General features: G+C 40.8%; 1 protein-coding gene across 7 annotated transcripts; it reads left to right on the top strand.

Annotated features, from left to right (window-relative positions):
- The first annotated feature begins 6,128 nt into the window (after positions 1-6,128).
- On the top strand, positions 6,129-21,935 carry anln2 (anillin, actin binding protein 2). 7 transcript variants are annotated; one of them, XM_086301987.1, is made up of 25 exons: positions 6,129-6,282; positions 7,088-7,187; positions 7,303-7,470; positions 7,797-7,871; positions 8,529-8,713; positions 8,932-9,024; positions 9,361-9,450; positions 9,964-10,048; positions 10,555-10,764; positions 12,085-12,395; positions 12,530-12,621; positions 15,407-15,536; positions 15,968-16,103; positions 16,361-16,549; positions 16,639-16,765; positions 16,942-16,990; positions 17,683-17,736; positions 17,817-17,849; positions 17,933-17,957; positions 18,460-18,566; positions 19,004-19,057; positions 19,535-19,621; positions 20,237-20,344; positions 20,844-20,992; positions 21,506-21,935. In XM_086301987.1, exons 2-25 carry the CDS (start codon positions 7,094-7,096, stop codon positions 21,660-21,662), a joined length of 2,808 nt encoding a protein of 935 aa, XP_086158113.1. In that variant the 5' UTR covers positions 6,129-6,282; positions 7,088-7,093; the 3' UTR covers positions 21,663-21,935. The 7 variants fall into 7 exon arrangements, with proteins under 7 accessions (XP_086158113.1, XP_086158112.1, XP_086158111.1 ...); XM_086301986.1 differs by having other exon boundaries at positions 10,555-11,784; positions 17,936-17,957; XM_086301985.1 differs by having other exon boundaries at positions 10,555-11,784.
- Positions 21,936-23,570: the final 1,635 nt, after the last annotated feature.

Below are 23,570 nucleotides of genomic sequence, written 5' to 3'. Positions count from 1 at the left end.
TAACTGCAGAACAAGAAACAGTAAATGAGGCTTCAGAGGTCAAATCTCTGTGTCATGGGAGCTGAATTTATTGTAATTGTGGATTAGACTGTCTCGGTCCTACAGGCAGAAATATTTGGTTTCTACTTCAGTGATGTTGCCACAGAGAACTGGAAAAAACAACACTCGAGAGTTTTCTAAGAAACTGTGCTGTTTTTACTGTGCAGTTCCACCACATTTTCACTTTGTACTCTGTAGGCAGAGAGCTTTGAAGGTTTCATAACATGACTATTTTCAGATATAGAACCTCTTTTCTGTTGGGTAAACTAGCCCTCAAACCGTTCTATCTCCTTGTGTAAAAAGTCAAAGTTCAGGGTTTCTTAGCTAAAAAATTTCATCCAAGCGCTTACAAACAAAGAATAGCAGCTAAAGTTTCTGCCTCCTCCAGGGTGAACTACGTTACAAGCACAACGTGACTCAGTTCTCCTCTCTATGCAAATGTTTCGTGGTGCAGACTGAAGTGATGGAGATTTCATGATGTTCCCAAGATCTTATCAGTGCTGCTTTTAGATGTGTACAAAACCCAGGTTACAGATGCACCCGTAACCTATTTAGATGCATTTCATGCACCTACTTTCAACCGTGCCAGTTTGCAAACCTCAATTTAAGAAACACGTGTTGCCATTAAACACATGCATGTGACACAAAAAACGTACTGTGAAAAAGAAAATGTATAGTGTTTTAATGACGTGTAGACAAAATACATACGCATCAACAGTTTGAAACCACTGTGTTCTATTTTCTTGTCCAGATATACAGCTAGCTGACGAACTTTGTTTGTTTTTTAAGATAAAAGAGTGACTTAAATGTCATTGCTTTCTGATGCATCACTTGTACTTATTATAGAAAGGGCAAAGGATTCTTAGAGGGAACCCCACAACAGAAAAGCAGAGGATGGATGAGTAAAATTCATCCAGTGCAGTGACAGAAGAGACTTACAAAAATGCACCCTGTTATGAAAGGTGTTTTTTTGTATGTATGTATTATTCCTTTGAATGACAATGACTCCTCTGATTCCCTTATCAAATCTCATTGGCTCCGCTTTGATAGTCACCACCATCTCTTAGCAGCATATGAACCACATTACATTCATGCAACCTTTTGTGCAGATCAGAGAAGTTTCCCGCATTCAGATAATGCCTTTGTAAACGTCCTAATATGTCACATTGTGCACATTCACCTTCAACTGCTTTTATTGACACATTTTCATAACCAGCATACTTATAAATTCCAAAACAAAGGCCACAGCATGAAAACACCTTTACATTCACTGTCTGATGGAGTCGTTCAGCTTTGTGAAATGAAACTTTAATGAAGAATAAAGCAAAATAATACAAGGTGATACAAATGCTTATATAAATGGCATAGTGAAAGTAACTGATAAACCTGGATATATTGAAGCCAAACACACCTCAAAGCTTTGGAGAGCTGCTTAAAGAAAGCCTAAGAGTGCTGAACATAAACTTTGCTCATCAAATGAGGCTCTTTGAGACACAGTCACATCAACCTGGCTCAACATGGCTTAAGGGGAGGTAGGCGGTGTGGAATACTATATGGCCAAACGTATGGGGTCACCTACACATTACACCTACAGGCCATGAAAACCCACATCACAATTTTAATTCCAGAAGAGGAACTCTGGAGTTTCTTAGTCACCAAAACATTGGAGACTTTTTCAGCACTCTGTCTTTGCACTCACTAACCCTGCCATCTAACTTGATGTCGTCTGGCACTTCATGTGGTTCTTCAATGCTCCCATCTTACAGTAAGAGCACCTTCAGATGATTATGGGATATTAATGAGGGAAGACACTTTATCAACTGAGTTTTACATACTGGATTAACATAATTCCCAAATTATGAAGTTGATATTGTGATAATGTAAAAAAAAAAAAATTGAAATCAGCATAAAATAAATGTTCTCTATATTCTGCAGCTGTAATTAAGCAGGTAAAGAATAAAGGGGTTAAAATTCCAGCAACAGTTTACAAAGTAACTTTAAATTGACACATTCCACAAAGTCACATTCCAATCTGCATATTTATTTATTTATTTAGGACAGTGCATGTTAATGAACATAAATGTAAAAAAAAATTACATGAATGTAAACATACCAGATTATAGCCAAGGGCTAATTTCCATCTGTTGTCCTTAAGCATAAAAATTGAAAAATATTGAAACCGGAACTTCACGGTCTCAAGATATCTGATAGAACAAGCCCAAACAATCAACTGTCTGTGTCTGTATGTTATTCATATTCCAATGTGTGATATGGCTCCTGCACTGTGTCCTGATAGAAAAAGCTACATTTCCTTTTCCCTCCCTCCAGGACGCCTACTGCACCCACCTCACCCAAAAAGCCCTCTGCATTACAGGTGACTCCACTCATACGTCCAACAACTTTTTCAGTTTGCTGCCATCGGGAAGGAGACTGAAGAGCCTCCGGGCTAGAACCAGCAGACTGAGAGACAGCTTCATACATCAGGCTGTCAGGATGCTGAATTCTCTCCCTGCTCTGTCCCTCTCAACTCTCATGAACTCCAGACCTGCATTCACCTCTTCCCCCTGAACCCCCCAGACATAAGAAACTCTGAACCTTCACCATCGCCCTTCACTGATTCCCTCACCACACTTGCACACAAATTCTTACCCACAAACACCCGGACTGTGTTGAACACTGTTGTTTATATAAGATTGTATTGATCTTTTTATCTTCCTGTTGTTTTAGTGTAACTCTGAGGGCCGTGGCTTGTGTATGATCTGTACATGTGGTTTTTGACAATAAAGCTGACTTTGACTTCTTCAGTACTTTAGTCTTGCTAGCTGAACAGAACTGGAGTGAGCAACAACAAAAAAGAGTAGTGCTTTTTTATGTTAAAAAAAAACGTTTTCAAAAAGTGGCAGGTAATTTCATATTTAACGTTTCAAAAAGCTCAACAAGTGACATTTTACATTTTACAGGTAATGAGCTAAAGTAGTGCATGATTCTAGTACATGATTAGAGAGTGTTGCATAACTTGAATAATTTTTCATTTTCATAGTTTGGGGTCTTTAATTCTTGGTGAATGTATTTGAGTTCAAAGTTCTGCTGAGGTTTCACTCTAAGTGAAGGGTCAACTTGTTTGTTTACTTTATAATCTGTTATATTGGTCTTCCTGTTAATCGTCATATTCAAGGCTCACCTTCAGGTAAAGTTGGCTTCCTGCATTTGGATCCTCATCCTTACTCTCCATCCGCCCTGAAAATTAACTGCTTAGGAATATTTCTGGTCAGAAGTAATTAGACAAACTAACTGTAAATATTAAGCTTCCCTTTAATCCTTTGAGGAAAATGTCTACCTGGACTCTAGAACCCATGCACATCAACAAATGCTGCGTTTCCTCCGTTCAGGTGCTCAGCTAGGCCATTACTGCAGCCACCTCCAGTTTCTACCTTAACCTCTCCTGGGTGTCCTTGTTAGACTTTCTATCACAAAGAAGATTTAAATTGAAAAATAAAACCTTTGATAGAATGAAAATGAAAAATAAAATACCTCAGTAGAGCTTCAAATTCATGATATTTTGCTTCTGAGCCCATTTCTGCTCCTCCTGACCTCACTGACTTCACACTCAAATTCAGTTCCCTGGGTTTATGCTGCAGACATCGGGGACAAGGAAGTGATATTTATAACACTGCAGTGCATTCATCATGGAGGAAAAGACACAGAAATTCAATTTAAATAAATGTAAGTAGCTTAAAAGGGTTATTTATTTTTTAAAACAAAGTCTGTGTACAGTCATATAAATTACTGGGTTATTTGTTTATAACCACGTACTGTATCAGATTAGTTTTTACAATAACAAATATCTAATTCCTTCATTATAATATGCTCGTGTATATTTCTCACTGTGTAAGAGATGGTCTGACTGGACCTACATGGAAAGGTCAACATTTGTCCGTCTGTGGTTTGGTTTTTCATTCCACAATCAGTTTCGAGGTGGGAGGAAATGAATGTAACTCACTGTTTGCGGTTGGAAACGTGCGCTGTGAGTGCACAGGAACTGTCTACAAAGTGTAAGTGTGGAAAAACATACATTTGAAGCATTGTCAGCAGAATCATTTCACACGTCACTGGTTTGCTGTCGGCTCTTGGAGCAAGTTACTTTACAAGGGAAAAAAAGAGCTTTTCACTATAGAGAAAAGCTTGAACTGACTATCGCCAAAATAACTTCACCCAAGTACAACAATTCCCTTTTAAATCCAGTCATACTGAACTGCTGAGGAGAAATAATTTAGAAACTTCAACTAATTTGCATTATTATCAACTTTATAAGCTACATCTTCACCATTTGCTGATTCAACATATGGGTTAAAGTGGAATTTGGTAGTTAGAGTAGCAGAAATCCCAAGTTCTGGTGTAGCAGGGCAGGGTGGACCTAAGGCTCCGTTAGAAATAGGTCCCATGATTTCTATGGTCTGCTGCTCCGAGGGGTGCTGCGTTTTATGGATTTGAACCATCAGGGTGGAGTTTAGCAAACAGCATCTGACTTTGAAGCTCGCTTACTTTGCACACAAATATGATTCTACACGATTTCTCCTTTGCAAGTTATACTTTTATTGCCATCGTTTCAATTCAGAGTTCTTTGTCTCTGCCCATTTTAAATTTCACTACTGTCGTGCTGAGGTGAGATGTAACAAAGTACAAATACTCTGTTACTGTGCTTGAGTTCAATTTTCAGGTATCAGTACTTTACTAGAGCATTTATTTTTCTGGCAACTTCTCCCTACATATATAAACAAAGATCTGGACTTTCTCCTCCTTACATTTTTAAAACAGGCTTCTTGCTTTTGGTTTAACACATTTAAGGGGAGTTATTGTTTCATGTTGCTGCAGGCCTTCAAATATCAGAAGATTTGGGCCTAAACAGTTTCATGTCAAAGGCAATCATGTTCCTGTATTAATCACCATGGTCAGGAGATAACATGCACTGGTGTTTTTCGTATTTCTGGCATCACCAGAACCAGTGCAGTTGCCCATAAGTGACGGATGCGGTACTAACTTTACGCAGAGGTGGAAAAAGATACGAAAGACAGAACAGGAAAGGAGGAGGAGAGGCTACACTTAAAGGTAAGGACTGCTCAGTAGTATCTGATCAACTGAAATTTTACATATATGTCCTCATGTTTTTATATTTTCATGTTTTATTTGGTCTTTACATGTGACATTTTTGTATGTTGTGAATCATGCTGAAAAACAAACTGGGGTATGCTAACTTTGTGTTATTTAAAGGTTGCACAAATATACTTTAGTGCAGGATAAACAGGTTGGTTTGCTGTGCTGTCATGGGTTTACACTACACTACACTACACTACTGTGTGACTGGTGCACGGCAGCTGTGATGCTCATGGTCAGGTTACATCAAGTGTAGCACAGATTCATTAGCTGATGATGCTGAGATTCATTCCATTCATTCCACCTTCATACCAGCTTTATACTGTGTCTAGTATGAAGTTTTCTGAAAGTTACAAAGATGCTCGCCAAGCCTTACCTTTGAAAGCAATCTGCGACACCTACTGGTCATTTTTGTAACTACTCGTTGCATGTATGTCATAGAGCTTTATAATATTTAACAACAGAGTTGGCTGTCTGCAGGACATCAAACAGAGAAATCACATAATAATTAAACGCTGTTCATATATATAGGTGTAGCTTAGATATTTTAAATGGAACCTCAACAATATCAATCAGACAACATACTAGAGACGAGCTCTGAGATCATATTAAGCTAAATATATACGACAGTTGTGTAACAGCAAAGATGTGGTACACTTCATAACTTCCAGGAAGGGAAAGCTTATTACAACCTTATTTACCAAAGTCAGCAACCGTCCGCGCGTTTACTCTGTTTTTACCGTAATATAAACACCTAATTTCCACAAAAGCCGTTTTTACATCAACTAGTAGGAAAACAAATATGTAGATAATCATCGGTGGGTATTTAACTAAAAGAGTTCATCTACTATTTCTGGAGAATGGACGCAGTATCAGATTTTAACGCCCCACAGGAGCCGCACGGCAAAGATCAGATCGGGGCTCTTTATGAATATTTACGGTACTGCAATCGCTCGTTCCTCTGACGTCAGAAGACCCGCTGAAATTCAAAGTTAGAAGAAGAGAGCAAACAACGAGAGGACTGTTTCGTGGTTTCTGTTAGTTAAGGTTGTCCCGTGTAACACCTGTACTTTCTTACGGATATCTTCTCAGGTAAAAAAAAAAAAAAGGGGGGGGGGGAGCCATTTAGAAACAAAACATATAGAGACAAACTCGAGCTACCGGTCTAAGTTTCTGTTGATTAAGTTAACTAATTGGAAGCTAAACTAGCATTAACTTTAGATAGGTTAGCTTGAAAAGAGCTAGCCAAGCTGACCCAGGGTGTGGATGCGTTCAGCGTGCTAATCTAGTATGTTTTAGCGTGACAGGTTGTTCGGAGACGAGAGGAAAAACTTGGCGTAGATAACTAAGTTGTCGCTGTGTTAAGTAAATGCTTCAGTTTTCGCTGAAGAGCGATGCCAATCAGCCAGCAGTGTTTTTGTTTTTAAAAACGAGCCAAGCTGAAACGGGGCGTTTTCACGTTTAGTTTTAGCTGCGGTAATCTGTGTCATTTAATAATAGAACATTTTTAATTTTGCAAATTTATTTAACTTTGTTGTAGGCAGATAAATGTCACTGAGTTTACTGACCTGATTTTCGAAGCAGGCCTGGTCGGGAGTGAAGCTTGATGGCCATAGACAGGATAAAACTTGGTTATATGGCGGCTATTTGGAAAATCGGTAAAGGCATTAGTCACTGTTGAAATTACAAAGCTAGATTCAATCTGGCATGCAGTTATTTCTTTGGATTTTGATCAGTTTTTTTTTCTGATGTGGCTTGTTTCTATTGAGAAAGTAACTATTGCTAGCTGATACCGCTTTACTCTTTAGTAAATCTGTTCATGGTCTTCGAGTTTTATCTTCAAATCAGTGAAACTGACCTCTTAAAAATACTTATTCAGTGCTTAATGTTTTTGAAGCTCGATATGGAAGCAGGTGAGGAAAATGGCAACAATATGGGCTTGAAGAGACAGAGAGCACCGCTGTCGGATTCAGAGGACAATAACTGCTCAGCACCAGGTTTGTTTGTGGCTTAAACCAATGTCAAGGTTCCTTCTTCTTTATATTTACAAAATATACATATATTTACAAGAAGGAGTCCCTTATGCCTGTCGCCTATGTCTTACTGTGTCAGAGACCAATGACAGTCAGAAGAGGCGCCGTCTGGAAGCGGCCGGTCAGGAGAACCACTGCCCTGAAGCATCTTCCTCTGGACGCCGAGCAGAGCTTGAAACCAAACCCGACACACCAATAGTTCCCTCAGTCCGGTCACGAGTTCAACAGCTCACCCAGAGAAGAGATGGTAAATGACTGTTTTCTGCATACAAGTTCATGCATGCTGAATATGTGACAAAATACTTGACTGATCTGTACAGTACAGTTGTGACAAAACCTTCACAAAGGTGGAATTTATTGCACTACTGGCTTTGTTTGGGTAGCTAACAAACTTCTCTGTTTTTTGGCAGCATTTCAGGTAATGCTTCAGATAGCAGATCAAAAGTCAACTAGATTATTTACAAGCAAGATAAGACCTGCTGTCAAGATGTTGAGTAATTTCTGTTGAGCCCGAGTGACTGTGTGGGAGTTGGATCATTCCTGTAGTTTGTAACAAAGTGTGTTGTATTTTAGGAGGAGCTCCTCCTGCACAGCGGTGCCTCTCGGATCCAGGCGGGGACAGCAAGGGCCACAAAGAGCCTCTCCTTGGTGAGATTACATATGAGCACACCTTCAAAAACCTCTCTATCAACATCACCTGTTATTAACTAACTACAAACAATTTCAGTCTTAAAGACTGAAGCCTAAATAGATTGCTTACTGTAATGACTCCATTAATTAGAGTGTATTACAGAGGGACACAGACTGAAGTTCAGTCCTGACATTGGCCTTACTGCCCGTCCCTGAGTTTGCAACACCCAGCTGCTAAGTTCTAATCTAAAATAACACAACATGTGCAGTGACTGTATGTCAGTAGTGAACATGACAGGTGTTTCTTTTTATGATACATCTGGCTAACATGAGTTATGGAATGATTTAACTCAGAGTTAAATAATTTGTTTTTGAGCAGTAGCTGATTTCCAATCATCTGCTGTCATTTCCATTCACAAATATTTTCTTTTGTTCTTTTGTTACTTTATATTTAAAGCATTACTGTTATTTGCATTATATCTATGCAGTGTTATGGGAGGATGTGCATGACAAGCGTCTATTTCTCATGCACTATTTCTATTAATTTAGCTCATTGGTTCAATTTGATAACCAACAAAAGCTTAAGGCCATCATTCCACCTTGTTAGAGTTATTTAAGGTAATTGGTCTTTAGTACCCCACCTTTGACTTAAACACTGTCTGAAATATTTTCCAGGTGAGGCAGAGTTCAATCAGCGGATGGAGCGATTCAAAATGGCCTCTTTCCAGAGTAGCCCCACCAACACCCCAAGCCCCGCCAACCAATACCCCCGGACACGCTCCAGCTTTGTATCAGTCATCCAACAAAAACTCCAGGGCTCAACTACACCCAGCTCAAAGCAGGTTTCTCGCATCCGCCAGGTTGGTTTAACAGCTTTAATCACTGAAATGCACATTCAACACTCCCATGTGCTGGTTCTTAAGGGGGGAAATTTGTTATTTCTGTTTGTTTATTTATTATTTAAATCTAATACTAAAAAAAACATAGAAAGAAATAATTTTTTTGTAATATTGAAATACTGGATAATTGATTATGCTTGTGATAAATGTCTAAAATCTGATATATTTTCACTGGTCAGGAGCGGGAGCATGAACTGAGTCAGGTGCCGTTTCAGCCCATCGCTGAGAACGCCTGGCTGAAACGGAGCAGCTCAGATTCCGCTTTAGCAGAGGTGAGTTTTCAGACCCTGACGTTCCACCTACAGAGCTCCGATAATAAACTGTCATAGTTTATTATCTGTTATTTTAAAATCGATGGGTAAATTAAAGCTTCGTGCTTGAATTGCCATCAAGTATAGCAGTGTGGATTAGTATCACAGCTGTGAAACAGTAAATAGTAATTGATGCACACAGTCAGTGTCAACAAGAATTCGGCACGTCCTGCTTTGACTAAAACTTTGTTCGGGTTTTAACTCGTTTTTGTGGATTATAGCTTTTGTAAACTGTACTTTTCATTTTTCACTGTTGGTTTTCATAGATTTTTTTAACATGACAGTTTATATAAACAGGAGAGGACTCCTTGTGGCCCTTCAGGTCCCTCCTCCAGTGTTCCTAGATCAAAAAGGAGAGTGCAGTGGCCTCCCACATGCCTCTGGGATGTGAGTCAGTAGTGTAAAACCCTGCGTTGTCTAGTCACCTGGTATTATGGGCCACATAGACTTGGGCAGAGATCAGTTGATTAAATATGTCTTGAAGCACTGCTGGAGACAGAATTTCATTCCTTACTCTGCACCTTCTTTTCTCTTCTATGGTTTTGGGGATGTTGGCTTGTCACTGCGGTAACAAAGGTCATGTTTGGTGTGCAGTGGTGGATTCATGCACTTCTTGTACATTTGAAGATTGTACAGACTTGCACTGTTCAGCATTATTGCACCCTGTCAATATTTTCTTGGTTCACTTTGTTTAGGGGCTGTTTTTTCTTCCTGTGAATTTTATATTTCATGATTTTTAATTTTTAGAATTCTTTTACAATTTTACTGTCCCTTAATTAAATTAATTTGTTTTTATCTGAACTTTTATTTCCTTTTGTATGTAGTCATCAACATAGTATCATTATAGTCAATAAAACTCCTTCTTATTCTTTAATCCTGTTGTTCTTGATCTTCTGGCAGGATCAAGGTGTCGCTGATGTGAAAGACGGTAGTTTCACTGAACCTCCGACGACAAATGCAGACAGCGCATCTCTTAATATGACAGGTAAGGCTTTGGGTGTCATTTAGATTTAAAATTGAAGCATATATTTTTCTATAATGTGAAACAAAAACAATTCTAATTAGTATTGGACTTCATATGCAACATCTGTATTGGGGCAAACGCATTCGAACAGCACTTATGTACCAGGGATGTAATCTCAGGCCACTTGCCATTTGTTCAATTTGTTTTCGTCTGACCTCATTTTTAAGGAGAAAAGTTTTACATTTCAGAATATTTTGTAAACTCTTGTGTCTGTTATGTAACCAATAATTAGGAATAATGCCACTAATAGAGCACGTTTGATTAAATCTTGCAAATTTAATTAATAAAAAAATTTAATTGCAAGTTCATTTCGCATCTAAAATGGTATTTCTTTTCAGTATCAGTACAGATTTTGTGCTCTTTATATAAATGACTCAGTATGTTCAGTAACTGCTCTGAAGGTTTAACAAGTATAAAGCTATAAAAGGTGTGTAGTGATGAGATGCGAGACTCCTGTTTCTCAACAGGTGAGATGACATCCGGTCACTCTGAAGCTCCTGCAGCTTATTCAGAGACTGGAATGCAGAAACGGTGTGTTCTCAGTGAAGAACCCAGACAGACGCAAGAGGCTCTGTCTGCTAATGAAGAAGAGCAGCCAGGTCCCCAACAACCAGAGGGCCAAACTGTGTTAAAGCTTTCTTTTAGCGAGGATCACAGTTTCTTCAAAGCCCCCTCTGGTGAGGATCAGAACATGTCTGACTTAACTGCATCTAATGAGCAAAGTTTCTCAGAATTAACTCTTCCACATGAGTCAAACGTTAAGGAAACATCACAGGAGTCCACAGTAAGTGAACAGGGTAGCTCTGACATGCTGGCCTTTGAAGACGATGAAAAGATGGATAGTTCGTGCTGTAGTGACGGGGAGATTGAACCATCGACAGATGAGGAGTTAAGGATGTGGCGATATCCTCAAAGCACAGTGTGTATGGAGGAAGAATCCGCCATAGATGAAGTACACGAAGCATGTGTGAAGGACGTGCAAGGGGAATCATCCCAAATGAACAAAGAGAAAACAGATGAAAATGAACCCACTGACATCCAGGATGATGGTCCACGTTCTGATGTCTCTACTAAGACCGCTGGCTGTTCTGAAATACAAAAAGATGACAAATCCAAACCAGAAAGCTGTTTAGAAAACTCAATGAGAGGGAAGTGTACTTTAGACCGAGACAAAGAGAGCATGGAGTCATGTAAAGAAGGTAGTCAGGGTCTACTTACAGCAGATAGTGATGTTCTTACAATAAAACAAGAGCAGAAAGAAATGGAACTATGCAGTCACGATGATGATGCAGCTGAACAGTCAAAGGAAACCCAGACAGTCTGTATAAAAGAAGAGTCAGACAGCACATGCTCAGACGGAGGCAAACGAGCATTGCCTACTTCTTTTGAAAATGAACAAAATGAGCATGCGGGACTAGAGGGAAATCTAGAAGATGAGGCACAACCTGTGGTAAAGCCCAAGGGCGCATTAACAGAGGCTGATGGAGCTCAGACCTCAGCAGAGATCCAGCCATCTGATCACCTGGAGGTGGGGCAGGAATCTGTCGATGAAAGGGTGAATCTTGACGTTAGTCTGACAGAAGACACTCACAAGCGAGGAGAGAGCTCAAAGAAGGTTTCCTTTATTCTGGAGCCCGAGTTCATCAACAGCTCAGGGGTGTCTGACAACAATACCTCTACAGAAACCGCCCTGTCAGGTGAGGGCAGTGTGAGCACCTGAGGACACTTTAGGAGAGGTGGAAACTCACGGGTGAAAGAGTCTGTTGGACATGAGGTGCATGTTTTGAAAGATTATGGTATTGGTCCATGGTGCACAAATACACGGGTGGTTTTTGTCTAGATTGAACAATTACAATTATTTCATCAGAGCTGTGCTGAGAAGAACGTACGAAATGATTTGTTTGATGTCTAAAACACAGATTTGCTATTTGCACAGAAGCATTTGAAGTGTCAGAAAATGATTCAAAGTGATTTCATACATTTGTGATATTTTTCAGATACTGAAGTGAGCTTTCGTGAGGAGACCAACACTGGTGAAATTATCGATCAGATGTTCGAGGAGGTGCTCGAATATGCTGAAAGGATGGAAGGCCCTGAGGATCACGACAGTGGTATTGGGGCTTGCTCCGTCGAAAACGATAAGATGGAGACGGAGAAGGAAAAAAGTGAAGAAGAGGGAGAGGCCAAAGAGGAGAAGAGTGATGAGAGTGATAAGGTTGATGGCATCAGGGATGAGCTGCTCAACTTTCCTCCCACTGGCATCCTCTCTCCTCTCAGCAAGTCTGTAGAGGCGGTGGTCACCCCACTGGTAAGATTTATTCCAGTCTATAGAAGCTACACTCAGAAGCTGAAAGAGTTGGTGTCCTCCACTAGCAGACAGCATTAACGAGTGCCCTGTAAACAACACAACTTATGACATGTGTGCTAATGTTCCTACAACAGCGACTGGCCGCAAGCCAGGAGCCCATCCCTCCTTTGCTCCTGACACCAGAGGAAACTAGCGCCCATCCTGCTGAATCTGCTCCCCTGTACAGGTAATCACAGCAGTTACATGGTCATACACAAATACAGGTTATAATAAATCCCAGCTGTTATCTTTTCACAGTCAAACTGTTGCCAAACGTAAAGAGTAATAGTAATACATCCATCCATCCATCCATTCGCTTCCGCTTATCCTTTTCAGGGTCGCGGGGGGCGCTGGAGCCTATCCCAGCTGTCATAGGGCGAAAGGCGGGGTACACCCTGGACAGGTCGCCAGTCTGTCGCAGGGCTAACACACAGGGACAGACAACCATTCACACTCACATTCACACCTAGTGACAATTTGGATTATCCAATTAACCTATCCCCACAAGCTGCATGTCTTTGGACGGTGGGAGGAAGCTGGAGTACCCGGAGGGAACCCACGCAAACACGGGGAGAACATGCAAACTCCACACAGAAAGACCCCGGCCTGATGTTGGAATTGAACTCAGGACCTTCTTGCTGTGCGGCAACAGTGCTAACCACCGTGCCACCGTGCTGCACAAATGTAATAGTAATACATTTGTGTTCAAATTGTTTAAAAACCCAAATGTTCAGAGCTTTGAGATACTCCAAAAGATGCTTACAGAGTTGGCTCATAAAATATAAAGTGAGCTCTGAAGCTGTAAAGCAGGGGTGTCTAACTCCAGGCCTCGAGGGCCGGTGTCCTGCAGGTTTTAGATATCACCCTGGGTCAACACACCTGAATCACATGATTAAGGAAGTAATTTAGCCATTTAAATCAGCTGTGTTGGATCAAGGACACATCTAAAACCTGCAGGACACCGGCCCCCGAGGCCTGGAGTTTGACACCTGGGGTCCGTTCTTCGTACCTGGCTAAGTAAGTTAGCTGGATTTGATTGTTGACGATTTCGTGTGATCTTGGATCGTTCGGTTCCCCGAAGCTCATCCGGGACTTGCTGTCATAGCAACAAAGCGTAAACCTGCTCGGGAGCAGGCTCACTTTATGTAAACAAGATTAGATCGCGGCCACTCAGGTATGTCCGCTTCATTTATACGAAAGCAACAGCGATATTTTACCACTGTTTTACCATAAATAAATAACATCAATGTAACTAAAGTTAATGCAGTACTTGATCCTTTTATTGATTTCATACAGATACATACAGGTCATTTCCTAAAAAAAAGGGAAATATACTATTAATCATTCTATTTCATGTATTTGATTATTTCAGATGTAATTCACAGTTCAGAGTAGTAATAGTAAATTACTTCATGTAAGCAAGATGACCACGGCTATAAAAGCGAAGGTGGATTTGGGAAGCCTGTCGCAGCCATGTCCTGTCCGTATACGCGAGCAGCCCATTGCGGAAGGTGCAAGATTGATAAGGAGAGTCCTCAGAATTCAGCGTATATTGCGGGACAGACAGGATCCTTTAGCTCAGCGCGACAGTGTGCTCATAGAGAGATATCGATTTTCCCGTGAGGGTATTATTCACTTAACCAACTTGTTGACGAGGGGGTGCAGGACCACCACCTGTCTTTTTTTGCTCTGCCCCTTTCTTGGTTGCTGTTATGAACAAACAAACAGATTATTTCAGGGTCTCTGTCCAAGAGACTAAAAGCAATATAAGTGATAAATATTACCATTCTGTAGAATTTTCTTATATTTCACTTTTACTTGTTCCCATGTTCTAGTGGGTCCTGTTGTGGCTCTAATGTGAAAGAGGATATAATGTAATATAATATAATAAATTTACCCTACCGCCTACTGGTGTTGGCCAGTAGGCGGATATTGGCAGCCTGGCTTCTGTCAGTCTGCCCCAGGGCAGCTGTGGCTACAACCGTAGCTGCCTCCACCAGTGTGTGAATGTGAGAGTGACTGAATAGTGGCATTGTAAAGCGCTTTGGGTGCCTTGAAAAGCGCTATATAAATCCAATCCATTATTATTATTATTATTAAATTACTTACAAGTTTAATTTGTCAGCAACTTTCTGCCAGCCCTCTCTCCTTGCTTTTGCAGCCTTTGCAGTGTTCCCTTGCGTTTTAATTAAACTCTGAAACTCCTGAAATCCCTCAATCAAGAGTTCTTGCTCTGCTGCCGAAAAATACCGAGCGCGCTCCTTCGACATTTTCGCCGACCAATCAAAGGGTTGCCGATCAATGTTTCTACTATCGATGCGTAGCCCCTGTTAAGCCACCCAGTGATCTCACATTACTTCATCCAGCTATACTAATCGTCAACAACAGGTGTGTTCGGAGAACCGGGACAGCGAGCTCAAAGTTAGCGCGATGATTTGATCTTGGATGTAGTAAGCGAGGTACGAAGAACGGACCCCTGTGCTGTAAAGGATAGAAGTTTTTGTTTGTTTGTTTTTTTGGTACAGCCTTGGCAGTAGTCACTAATCTCCATACATTTACACCACTCTCTAGTTCCTCATAAAATGGGATAATTCCTCCAAGTTATTAAAACAGAAAAAAACTATCTGATCCAAATTCAGGATCATGAACATTTTATCAGTTTACAGCAGTTACACTGCAATAATGTCATTATCAGATCTCACAGTGGGCTCATTTGCACAGTCTGAGGTCTGTTAGTAAAAACGACTGAGTCAGTCTGCACCAACACATGAGATTGTGCTCTTCAGCAGTCTGGTGGGGTTGTTGGTGCCTAATGTGTAACGAATCAAATCTACATGTTGTGCATGTTCAGAAAGCTCCATGATGCTTTACCCACACTGTTCTGTGAACTCTTGAACTGTGCCAGCACTCACACATTGTTTCTCAAACATTGTTATCCTTATGTTAATGTTTGTTTGTTCTCTGGTTGTCAGCATCGATGCCTACCGCACACAAAGGCAGAGTAAGCTTCCCATTGTTCAGAGCGTCACTCCGGGGGTTCAGAGACGGGCTGAAGAGACGCCCAAGCCTCAACCGCCTGTCAACATCAAGGAGAAAATAACGGTGTGTAGTTTGCTTTGACTAGTTTAGAAAAACACTGATATTACGGAAGGCTAAGCTCAATATTGTCCAACAACTTACCTGTCCTGAAGTTTACACAGGGAGTAACAGAAATTTGAAGTCTTTCTCCATTTCAACAAATGGAGCAGGACTAAATCAGTAGAGCAATGAATTTAAAAAGCTGAAATTATGTTTAACTCGACATTCATCTGGTCTAAATTTCAAGCATGTGGAATGTTTTAATGGAGACTTTTATGCAGAGGAACTTAATACTTTCGAACGTGATCGCCCCTCATAACACTCTTATGTTATTTGTATCTGGAACTGTAGTGCAACAAAATGTTTCTTAAAGAGTGAGAACCCCAAAAACTGTGGAACCTTTTGAATATATTACATGTATCAGTGATGCTCTGGGTTTGGTCGATTGTGTCCAGGCTCTTAATGAAGAAGCTGGGAAACTGCAGACTGTGATTAACCAGACGCTGCAGGCCCTGAACTGCTGTACGGATGAGGAGCACGGGCGAGGCTCACTGGAGGAGGCCGAAGCCGAGAAACTGCTGCTGGTCTCGTGTATGTAGACTGCAAGATTTTAAACCACCGCATCTTTGTTCAGCATAGAGTCAGGAATGCTTCTTCACATAAGCCACTTTCATTCCTGTCATCTAAGCTTCTTCTCTGCAGCCGTTATTGGTCATTCATTGGTCTTTAAGATTAGGAACCAGTCAAAACTGACAGTGTGATATCCACAACTGTCAATTCTTTGCTGATATGTTATAATATTTATCTATTTTGTCTTCCTTGCATTTATGATATATTTTCTGTTTCAGGTGAGAAGCGCTCTGCCCTGCTGGCTGAGGTGGCCAGACTGAAGGAGGAGAGGAGCTCAGAATCTGGAGAGGCAGCAGTGGAGGACAGTGAATCTATTTCCCAGCAGCCCTGCAGAGGCACTGTCAGCATCACAAACATCCAGCTGCCGCTCAAGGTGGAATATGTCTGCTCCTCACACAACCGTGCAGGTACCGCAGCTGAGAAGATTTCTGCCTTTGTTTGGTTTTTAATGGCTTCACTCTTAACATTCACGATGTTGTTTTTGTTTGTCATTTAGGTCGACCAAGTCACTACTTTTTTGTTCTTATCCGCTACGGACCCTGCAACATCATCGCCACCCCTCTGGCCACAGCTGCAGATGCTCAGAACGGAGACACCATCTCCTTCCCCACATCTGTCACTATGTAAGCTGCATTTCATCAACTACTCTTAAACTGGAACAAATGTTTGTGGCCTTTGACCTTATGTGACGTTTCATGTTGCGGCTCTGAAACAGCATTTTGATTTCTCATTTTGTGACTCTGGTAATTGATATGCAAAGTATCCTAATGCATTGCATTGCTTCGTCTTAATGTTTCAGGAAGGATATTCGCTCATCCTTTGAAATTGATGTGGAAGTCTACAGCCTGGTCAGTCACAATCTATAGAGCTTCATTTTCTATGACTATTTACATTATACACGTTTTAAATCATTATAAACCTTTCATGTGCGTTAACTGTGAACTGGTGATGTTGCAGCCAGATGTGCTAATGTAATACACACATCTGTAGTGTATCTAATGGATTAGCTGAAGAGACTTGGTTGGATTGTTTGCTGCAGCATTGCAGGCATGTCTCTGTGGTATCTGATGGAAGGCTGTTGTAAGCTGGCGTGCTGTTAGTTGGCGATCCTGTAGGGAGAGGGGCCGTCCTGGAGTCCTCCCACCTAAATACAGAAGCCACTGTTTTTTCTTTATGTGACAGCTCATGAGATTTACTTCAGTTATAAGTTCTGAAGCCAGGGGAGACTAACTAATGCCTATCAGTAATCGGAGTGTAGTTGAACAGCTGTGGTCGTTCAGCATTAGCAGCAGGATTGTATAAGGCTCTGGTTAGGCTGCCCTTTGCTTGGGTGTGTGCTGGTTTTAAAGGCAGTTTAAAGGTGTGCTGCATTAGGCCTAGTGATTTGTTTTTTAATGACCTTCTTACTGCTCAATATACCAAATGTGTAAAATATGTATTATTATTTTTTTTGTGTTTGTGTTGATTTTAAATGTGGAGTGTTGTTGTCTAAAACTGAAATTACTTTATATTTTTATTATGTTGTTTTTCTGCCATCTAGTCCCAAACCTCAGCCAGTAACTGCACCATGGAGCGGGCCTCCACCAAGCCACGGGTAAGCTGGTCATTTCTGAGCTCACTGCATGTTTATATATACAATGTTTAAATTCATTAATGTTGCCTTCTCATGTGCAGGTCACTCCAAGAAAGCTTCTGAACACTCTCACGGTGAGGTTTCAGTTTTATTTTTCATCAAATCGTGGTTATACTTTGAGTTTTACTCTTATTTATTCATTTGTCTTATTTTCCAGCAGAGATCCAGCGTCAGTTCAACATGTAAGTTGTTTTATTTTGGTCACTAATTTATTTTATTTTGTCAGTGCATAAAGAGCAGCATGGTTACAGGTCTTCAAATGTCTTAAATGCATATTTATAACCAAAGGCCTTAAAATGTTTTATATTGGCTTCAGTTGGAGTATAGTTTCCATTTTCTTTAGTATTTCTTTAGCTGGATCCTAAATTTTATTTTCATGAAGTTCACTGTTAAGTCTTAGACTGAACTTGATTTTTAGCTGTAAGTGCATGCTTATTGGGGTGTATTATTATCTATGTTATTGTAGGGTCTTTATCTTACAATATAAAGTGCCTTATGTTTTGTTGTGATTTGGCGCAATATCAATAAACTTGACTTGAAGCATAAACACCCCGATGAGGCTTCAGTTCGTCCTGTTTCACTCTTTGAACAAACTGGCACAAAGATGGTTATAATGGTGGTTGGTGATATACTTCCAGCTCTAAGTGTTGCACATTAGTCATGTTTTTGCTTTTGCTCCTTCAGCTGCTGCTCCTCCTCTCATCACCCGTCGCTCCAGTAACTTTTGTCTGGTCGGCTCTCATAAGATCATGTTTGCCTCACTGGGACACAGCAAATTCCCCCTGGATAAGGTAAGATTGTGTCTGTTGCTGGGGTGAACACTGAGGAGGACTGTTGGTGAAAGCCTGTTCAACATTTTTACAAATATTTTATTATTCAGCAACTCTGGAACCTAGTGGAAATGTGAGTTTTGGTAAAGAGAAATAGGACTTGGCGATGGAAACTTGTCTTTGAAAGTTTGAGAAGTAAAAAATAAGATGAATACAAATGGAAGCTTCTTTTGTCTGTGTAGTTGTGTAAATGTGAATTTGCTGATTGAGTGATGCAGCTGAATAAAAGCACTGTCTTTGGGATTTGCCGCTGCCTGAGAGGAAGAAGCACAGTGCTGCAAACACCACCCCGCATGCTTTCCCCCTTTTGATTTGTTATTACTCCACACATGCACGGGCCCACTGGTGATGTAACGTGTCTGTGTCCCTCCCCCTCTTTTCTTGCTTCTTTCACTCAGATGAAACTGGATGGCAAAGTCAGGAGGCTGCTGGGAGATGAATTTCAGGAAAAGGTTTCACTTTTTCACAATTCTGTCACCCCTCCACCTCTCTGAAAACTCACCTATTTCATAATTCATAAAAACCTTCGAGGGTTATTTGTAAATAACTTTGCTGTCACTTTAGATAAGAAAGAACTTGAACGAATCTCAGAAATTAAAGGCTATCCATTATGTTGCCATTTTGAATGTGAAACTTGTTCTTAAGGACATAAAGTGATCTCAACTCGCTGATACATATTACTGCATGTGTAGTCAGTGTACATGTTCTTACATTTCTCTCCTATATTCTTGATTCCTGCAGATTGAAATTATCTTTACTCCGTGGAAAACGGCAGCATTCGCTGTCGAAGTGACCACTGCCGGTCATCTGTTAGATTATGTGTAGAAAAGCATGTTGGGATGTATTTGAAATGCTGTTTTCTGTTACCACCATTTAAAATCCTGCCAGTCTGACACTGTGTGCCCCTCCCTGTCCTTTTCTGGCTTTAGGTGCCCTTTCTTTCCCCTCTAGAGGGCAACATCTACCTGCAGCTGGAGAGCAAGAGCCACTCTGACGTCCAGCACCAAGGCTTCCTGGTCAGGAATTTTATATATTTTTATATTAAAGAAAAACCTGAGTATGTCACAGAGAGATTTATCTTAGCAGGATATTTTCTTGGGTGTTTTACTTTATTCTTCCATTCTCACTCACACTCCGTCTGCCGCTCTGTAGCAGATGCAGCTGGTTCAGTGTCACGATGCTGAGCTCACAGAGGCTGCAGACCAGAACAAAAACTCCTGTTTCCAGCTGGCAGCTATGATTCATGTTAGCATAGGTGGAGACTTCCTGAAACTGTGCTTAAGCGCTTTGTCTGAAAATGAAAAAATTCTCTCATGCCATTTAACAACTAGTTTCTAAGCCAGCCACGCAGATGAATCACGAGTGTGATCTGGAAGCTTGAAGCCTTCGTTGCGTGAGCATCAGATAATTTGGACCAGTGAGTCAAATCAAAGACAAAGTGCCAGGCACACATTAATGTTCCAGATATCAAAGGGGAAAAATTTTGAAATTGAAGTCATGTCTCAGTTTCTTAAAGTCACATTGCAGGGAGTGCAGATCCTGCCTCAGCTAAATTTTACACACATCAAATCATTTTCCTCTAAATTTAAACGCCTGTTTTCACTGCATTGTTGCTGTGTTTGTGTTCCCAGACGATGTTCGAGTTGATCAGTGGGTATGGGGTCTGGCATCGCTGCTTTTTTGTCCTGGAGGAATGCAACCTGTACTACTGGAACTATCCAAATGACAGAGAAACAAAGGTATGAACGAGCAGGTTTATTACATAGATGTGAAATATGGAAGTTCCAGCCCATAAAAATCAAAAAGCATATCTGATTTAAATTTTGCCATCTCTTCAGTGTCATCTTCTTGTGCATGTCTGAGTAGCTTCTGGGGGTGGATGCTATTTTTAGGTTTCGCAGTGGAAGTTTATGACTGTGCTACTGCGATGCCTGCTTGCTGCAGTGTCAAAACTTTTAAACGGACTTTTCTGTTTTCAGCTCTAGCTCCAATCAGCAGTGGTTAGCACCCTGACATTTTAAATCTAAGAAACTGTTACATTAATAAAACGTGAATAATTAGTTTTAGGGACTGCTGTTTGTGGCTCTAACTAGCAAGGTAAGCAACTTAAATGTAAAAGTTGACCACCTGCACAGGCACTCATGAGAAGGCGACTCTGAAGGGCGTACCCTGTAACTGGCCAAGTTTAATTGTTGCCATCAGTGACCTTAAATCGGTCTTTTGTGTTCAACTTCTAAGGAGGCAGAAGGCAGCATCTCTCTCTCCAGCTCACAGAGTCAGTGCGTCAGGCCTGTCAAGAGGGAGTTGTGTGCTCGACCTTTCACCTTTGAGCTGGTAAGCAGCGTATCGCAGCAGGAGCAAGACCTCAGCCAGGATGCCGCAGCCAAGTAAGTAGGAATTTAACGACCCCGACTCCCTGAAAATGAGGTCTTTGCTTGCACAAACAGACAGAAACATTAGAGCGAAGTGTTTAATGTGTTGTTGTCAGCCTACTTTCAGTGTGAATCACAGCTGCAAACGGACTTTTTCACTTTTATCCAGCAGGAAAAGCTCAGGTTTAACTGTCAGGACCTCTGTTCTGTGCATGATGGCTCGTTTTGCTTGCTTGTTGGAAAAATTAAGAGAATTAAGGCTTTGCTCACAAAATTGAGCTCATCTACTTTTCTCACTGATTAATTTTGTTTGACTGGTTTACACATTTAAGCCAGTCTATTCCACATTTGTTTACAGTGAGCATGACGCATGACGTTGCTCTTCTGGCTGCACCCAGCTAGTGATGTCACAGTGGGTGTTGTGTTTTTGACAGCTGATGGGAAACACCTTTCGGTGACACCACTCACTGGGTGGAGGCTGGACACTAATAGCTGCACACAAACTGACGAAGGCCTTTCCTGTTTCAGGTGTTGGTTTTCGGCAGACACCAAGCAGGAGAGGTTGGACTGGATGGAGAAGCTCAACCAGGCTCTTTTGGACTTTCACACGTGGAATCGAACCCAAACAGAGAGTCAGCAGGCAAACACGTCCAGCAGTGGGAACCTGAGGGAGAGTATACTGTAACACATCACTAAGACACCTGCTGGGATGTGCTTCAGGGTTTACTCTTCATCTCAGAGTGTTTGCCTCGCTGACATGTGTCTCGTTGATTTATCTTTGGGAGATTTTTTTTTTTCCTTGTATGTGTTTCTTTTTAACCTGAATCCAAACACTTTTGTTTGGTTCCCAAGTCACAGCTGTCTGAGTATTTACATTTTTTTATATATATATATCTATGTTTTTGTGGCAATCAGCTGCTTCAGCCTCTGCTGGTAATAATAAAGGGCACTTTCAGTATCTGAGATGACTCTTGCCTTATACCCTCATATATGTTTCTGCTATAATTTGCATTTATTTGGATTCAGATTGTATTTTTTGTATCATTTAAATGGGAAGGCTAAAATTTATATAGAGACACTAATAAATATATACAGGTATAAATCTTTAACTGTAGTAATCTGGGATTTCGTGTTTGAAATGGACAGAAACACTAATAATTAAAACTGTAGAATTAATTTTGGCTGGTGTTGAATGGGAGTAAGTAATGTAAAATCTATTCTCGGCAGGCGTTCAGACCTCTCTACTGACAGATAATCATCTTGGGATTTTTCCAAAGAATTTGTGGAATTCTATGGAATATCTACAGGAGATGAAGTCTGTATATAATTAGTTTTAATATGATGTCGTGCTGAAAACCAGGGATGCACCAACATATATCATAATCAATCAAATACTGGTAAATCTGTAAGCATCTGTATTGGTCTTGTTCAAATATATCAGCCAATCTGCCTTTTAGTAAGAGCAGTAGCTGTTGTTTACCCTCCATATATCCATATGTTTGGATACAGTATGCATGCATTTCTCCTCCTGGCACACAAGAGGGAATAAATTAAATGAATCTAAATGATAAAATGTGTATAAATACCCTGAATGTCATCAGTTATCAGCCATGAAACTGCTAGTCAGTGCATCTGTTTTATTTCTAAAAGTGTCAGTCTTCTGCATTACAAGTGCAGATAAATAAAATCATATTTTACGTGTATTTCAGCTGGGGAGGCCCCTGACACGCTGTTGCAATGAATGCTGTCTGCCTGATGTTCTGCTATTGTCCATCTCTGTCACTTTATTCTAAATGTTGATGATGTGAACTCTCATTCTATGCACTTAATGGAAGCCAAACGGTAAAATAAATGAAGTATAACTGCTACAAAAGTGTTCTGACTGATGGGTTTAAATGATACAGACTGGGATTTTTAAACAAATGACCAATTATTAACAATAAACACCATTTTTCCTACTAATGCAAAAAATATTTGAAAGCCTGTGCACAGATCCCCAAAGGTTTTACTACAATTACTCGCCTGCTCATGTATTCATATAAAAGTAGCCGTTTCAGCCGTAAACCTGCTATACATGGGGCGCTTAAGAGAATCTGGCAGGAAGGCTGCTCAGGTCAGGAATGTCATACAGGAAGTAGTCTAGAATTAGACTTCCTGTTCGTCCCACTGCTCCTCTGGGTGGAGGCGCCGCTGGGTGTTACGGTGCTCAAGGTGATGACAACAACAAGGGGCAGCGGGTCACGTGATTGAGCTTTCAGGACGGCCGTACGGCTGTGTCGGCAGCCTCATCCTCTGAGTGCAGGGCGGCGATGCATTATGCCTGCCAGAGCTTTGCTAGATTGTGGGGCAGGAATGTAGAACTGGTCTATTAGATCAGTACAGATGGAAGCCAGTTCATTATTCATTACAGCTATGTAAACATGCTCGAACGAAACCATTTCTGCTCGTTAAATTTGAAGTCTTACTAGAGAAATGTGAGTGCGTCAGAGGTTTGTTTTGCTTTCGTAGCCACAGTTTACACTTTGACCTTAAACACATCATAAAATATGCTCTTGAAGAAAGGACACCTATAAGGACAAACTCCCAGAATGTG

Source organism: Aulonocara sp. 'chitande type north' Nkhata Bay, linkage group LG7, assembly GCF_057382095.1.
Source record: "Aulonocara sp. 'chitande type north' Nkhata Bay isolate Kocher_YH1m ecotype deep benthic linkage group LG7, A_spYH_male_GT1.1, whole genome shotgun sequence".
Lineage (NCBI taxonomy): Eukaryota > Metazoa > Chordata > Actinopteri > Cichliformes > Cichlidae > Aulonocara > Aulonocara sp. 'chitande type north' Nkhata Bay.
Note: the sequence above shows the minus strand (reverse complement) of the source record. Positions and strands in the feature narration are given on the sequence as shown.

What these genes read in the sequence shown, in the direction of transcription:
- anln2 (XM_086301985.1), top strand. Translation starts at nt 7,094, where the DNA reads ATGGAAGCAGGTGAGGAAAATGGCAACAATATGGGCTTGAAGAGACAG. An exon ending in GGGCCTCCACCAAGCCACGG is followed by an intron (nt 17,737 to 17,816) that starts GTAAGCTGGTCA and finishes TCTCATGTGCAG; the next exon opens with GTCACTCCAAGAAAGCTTCT. An exon ending in GAGATGAATTTCAGGAAAAG is followed by an intron (nt 19,058 to 19,534) that starts GTTTCACTTTTT and finishes TTCTGGCTTTAG; the next exon opens with GTGCCCTTTCTTTCCCCTCT.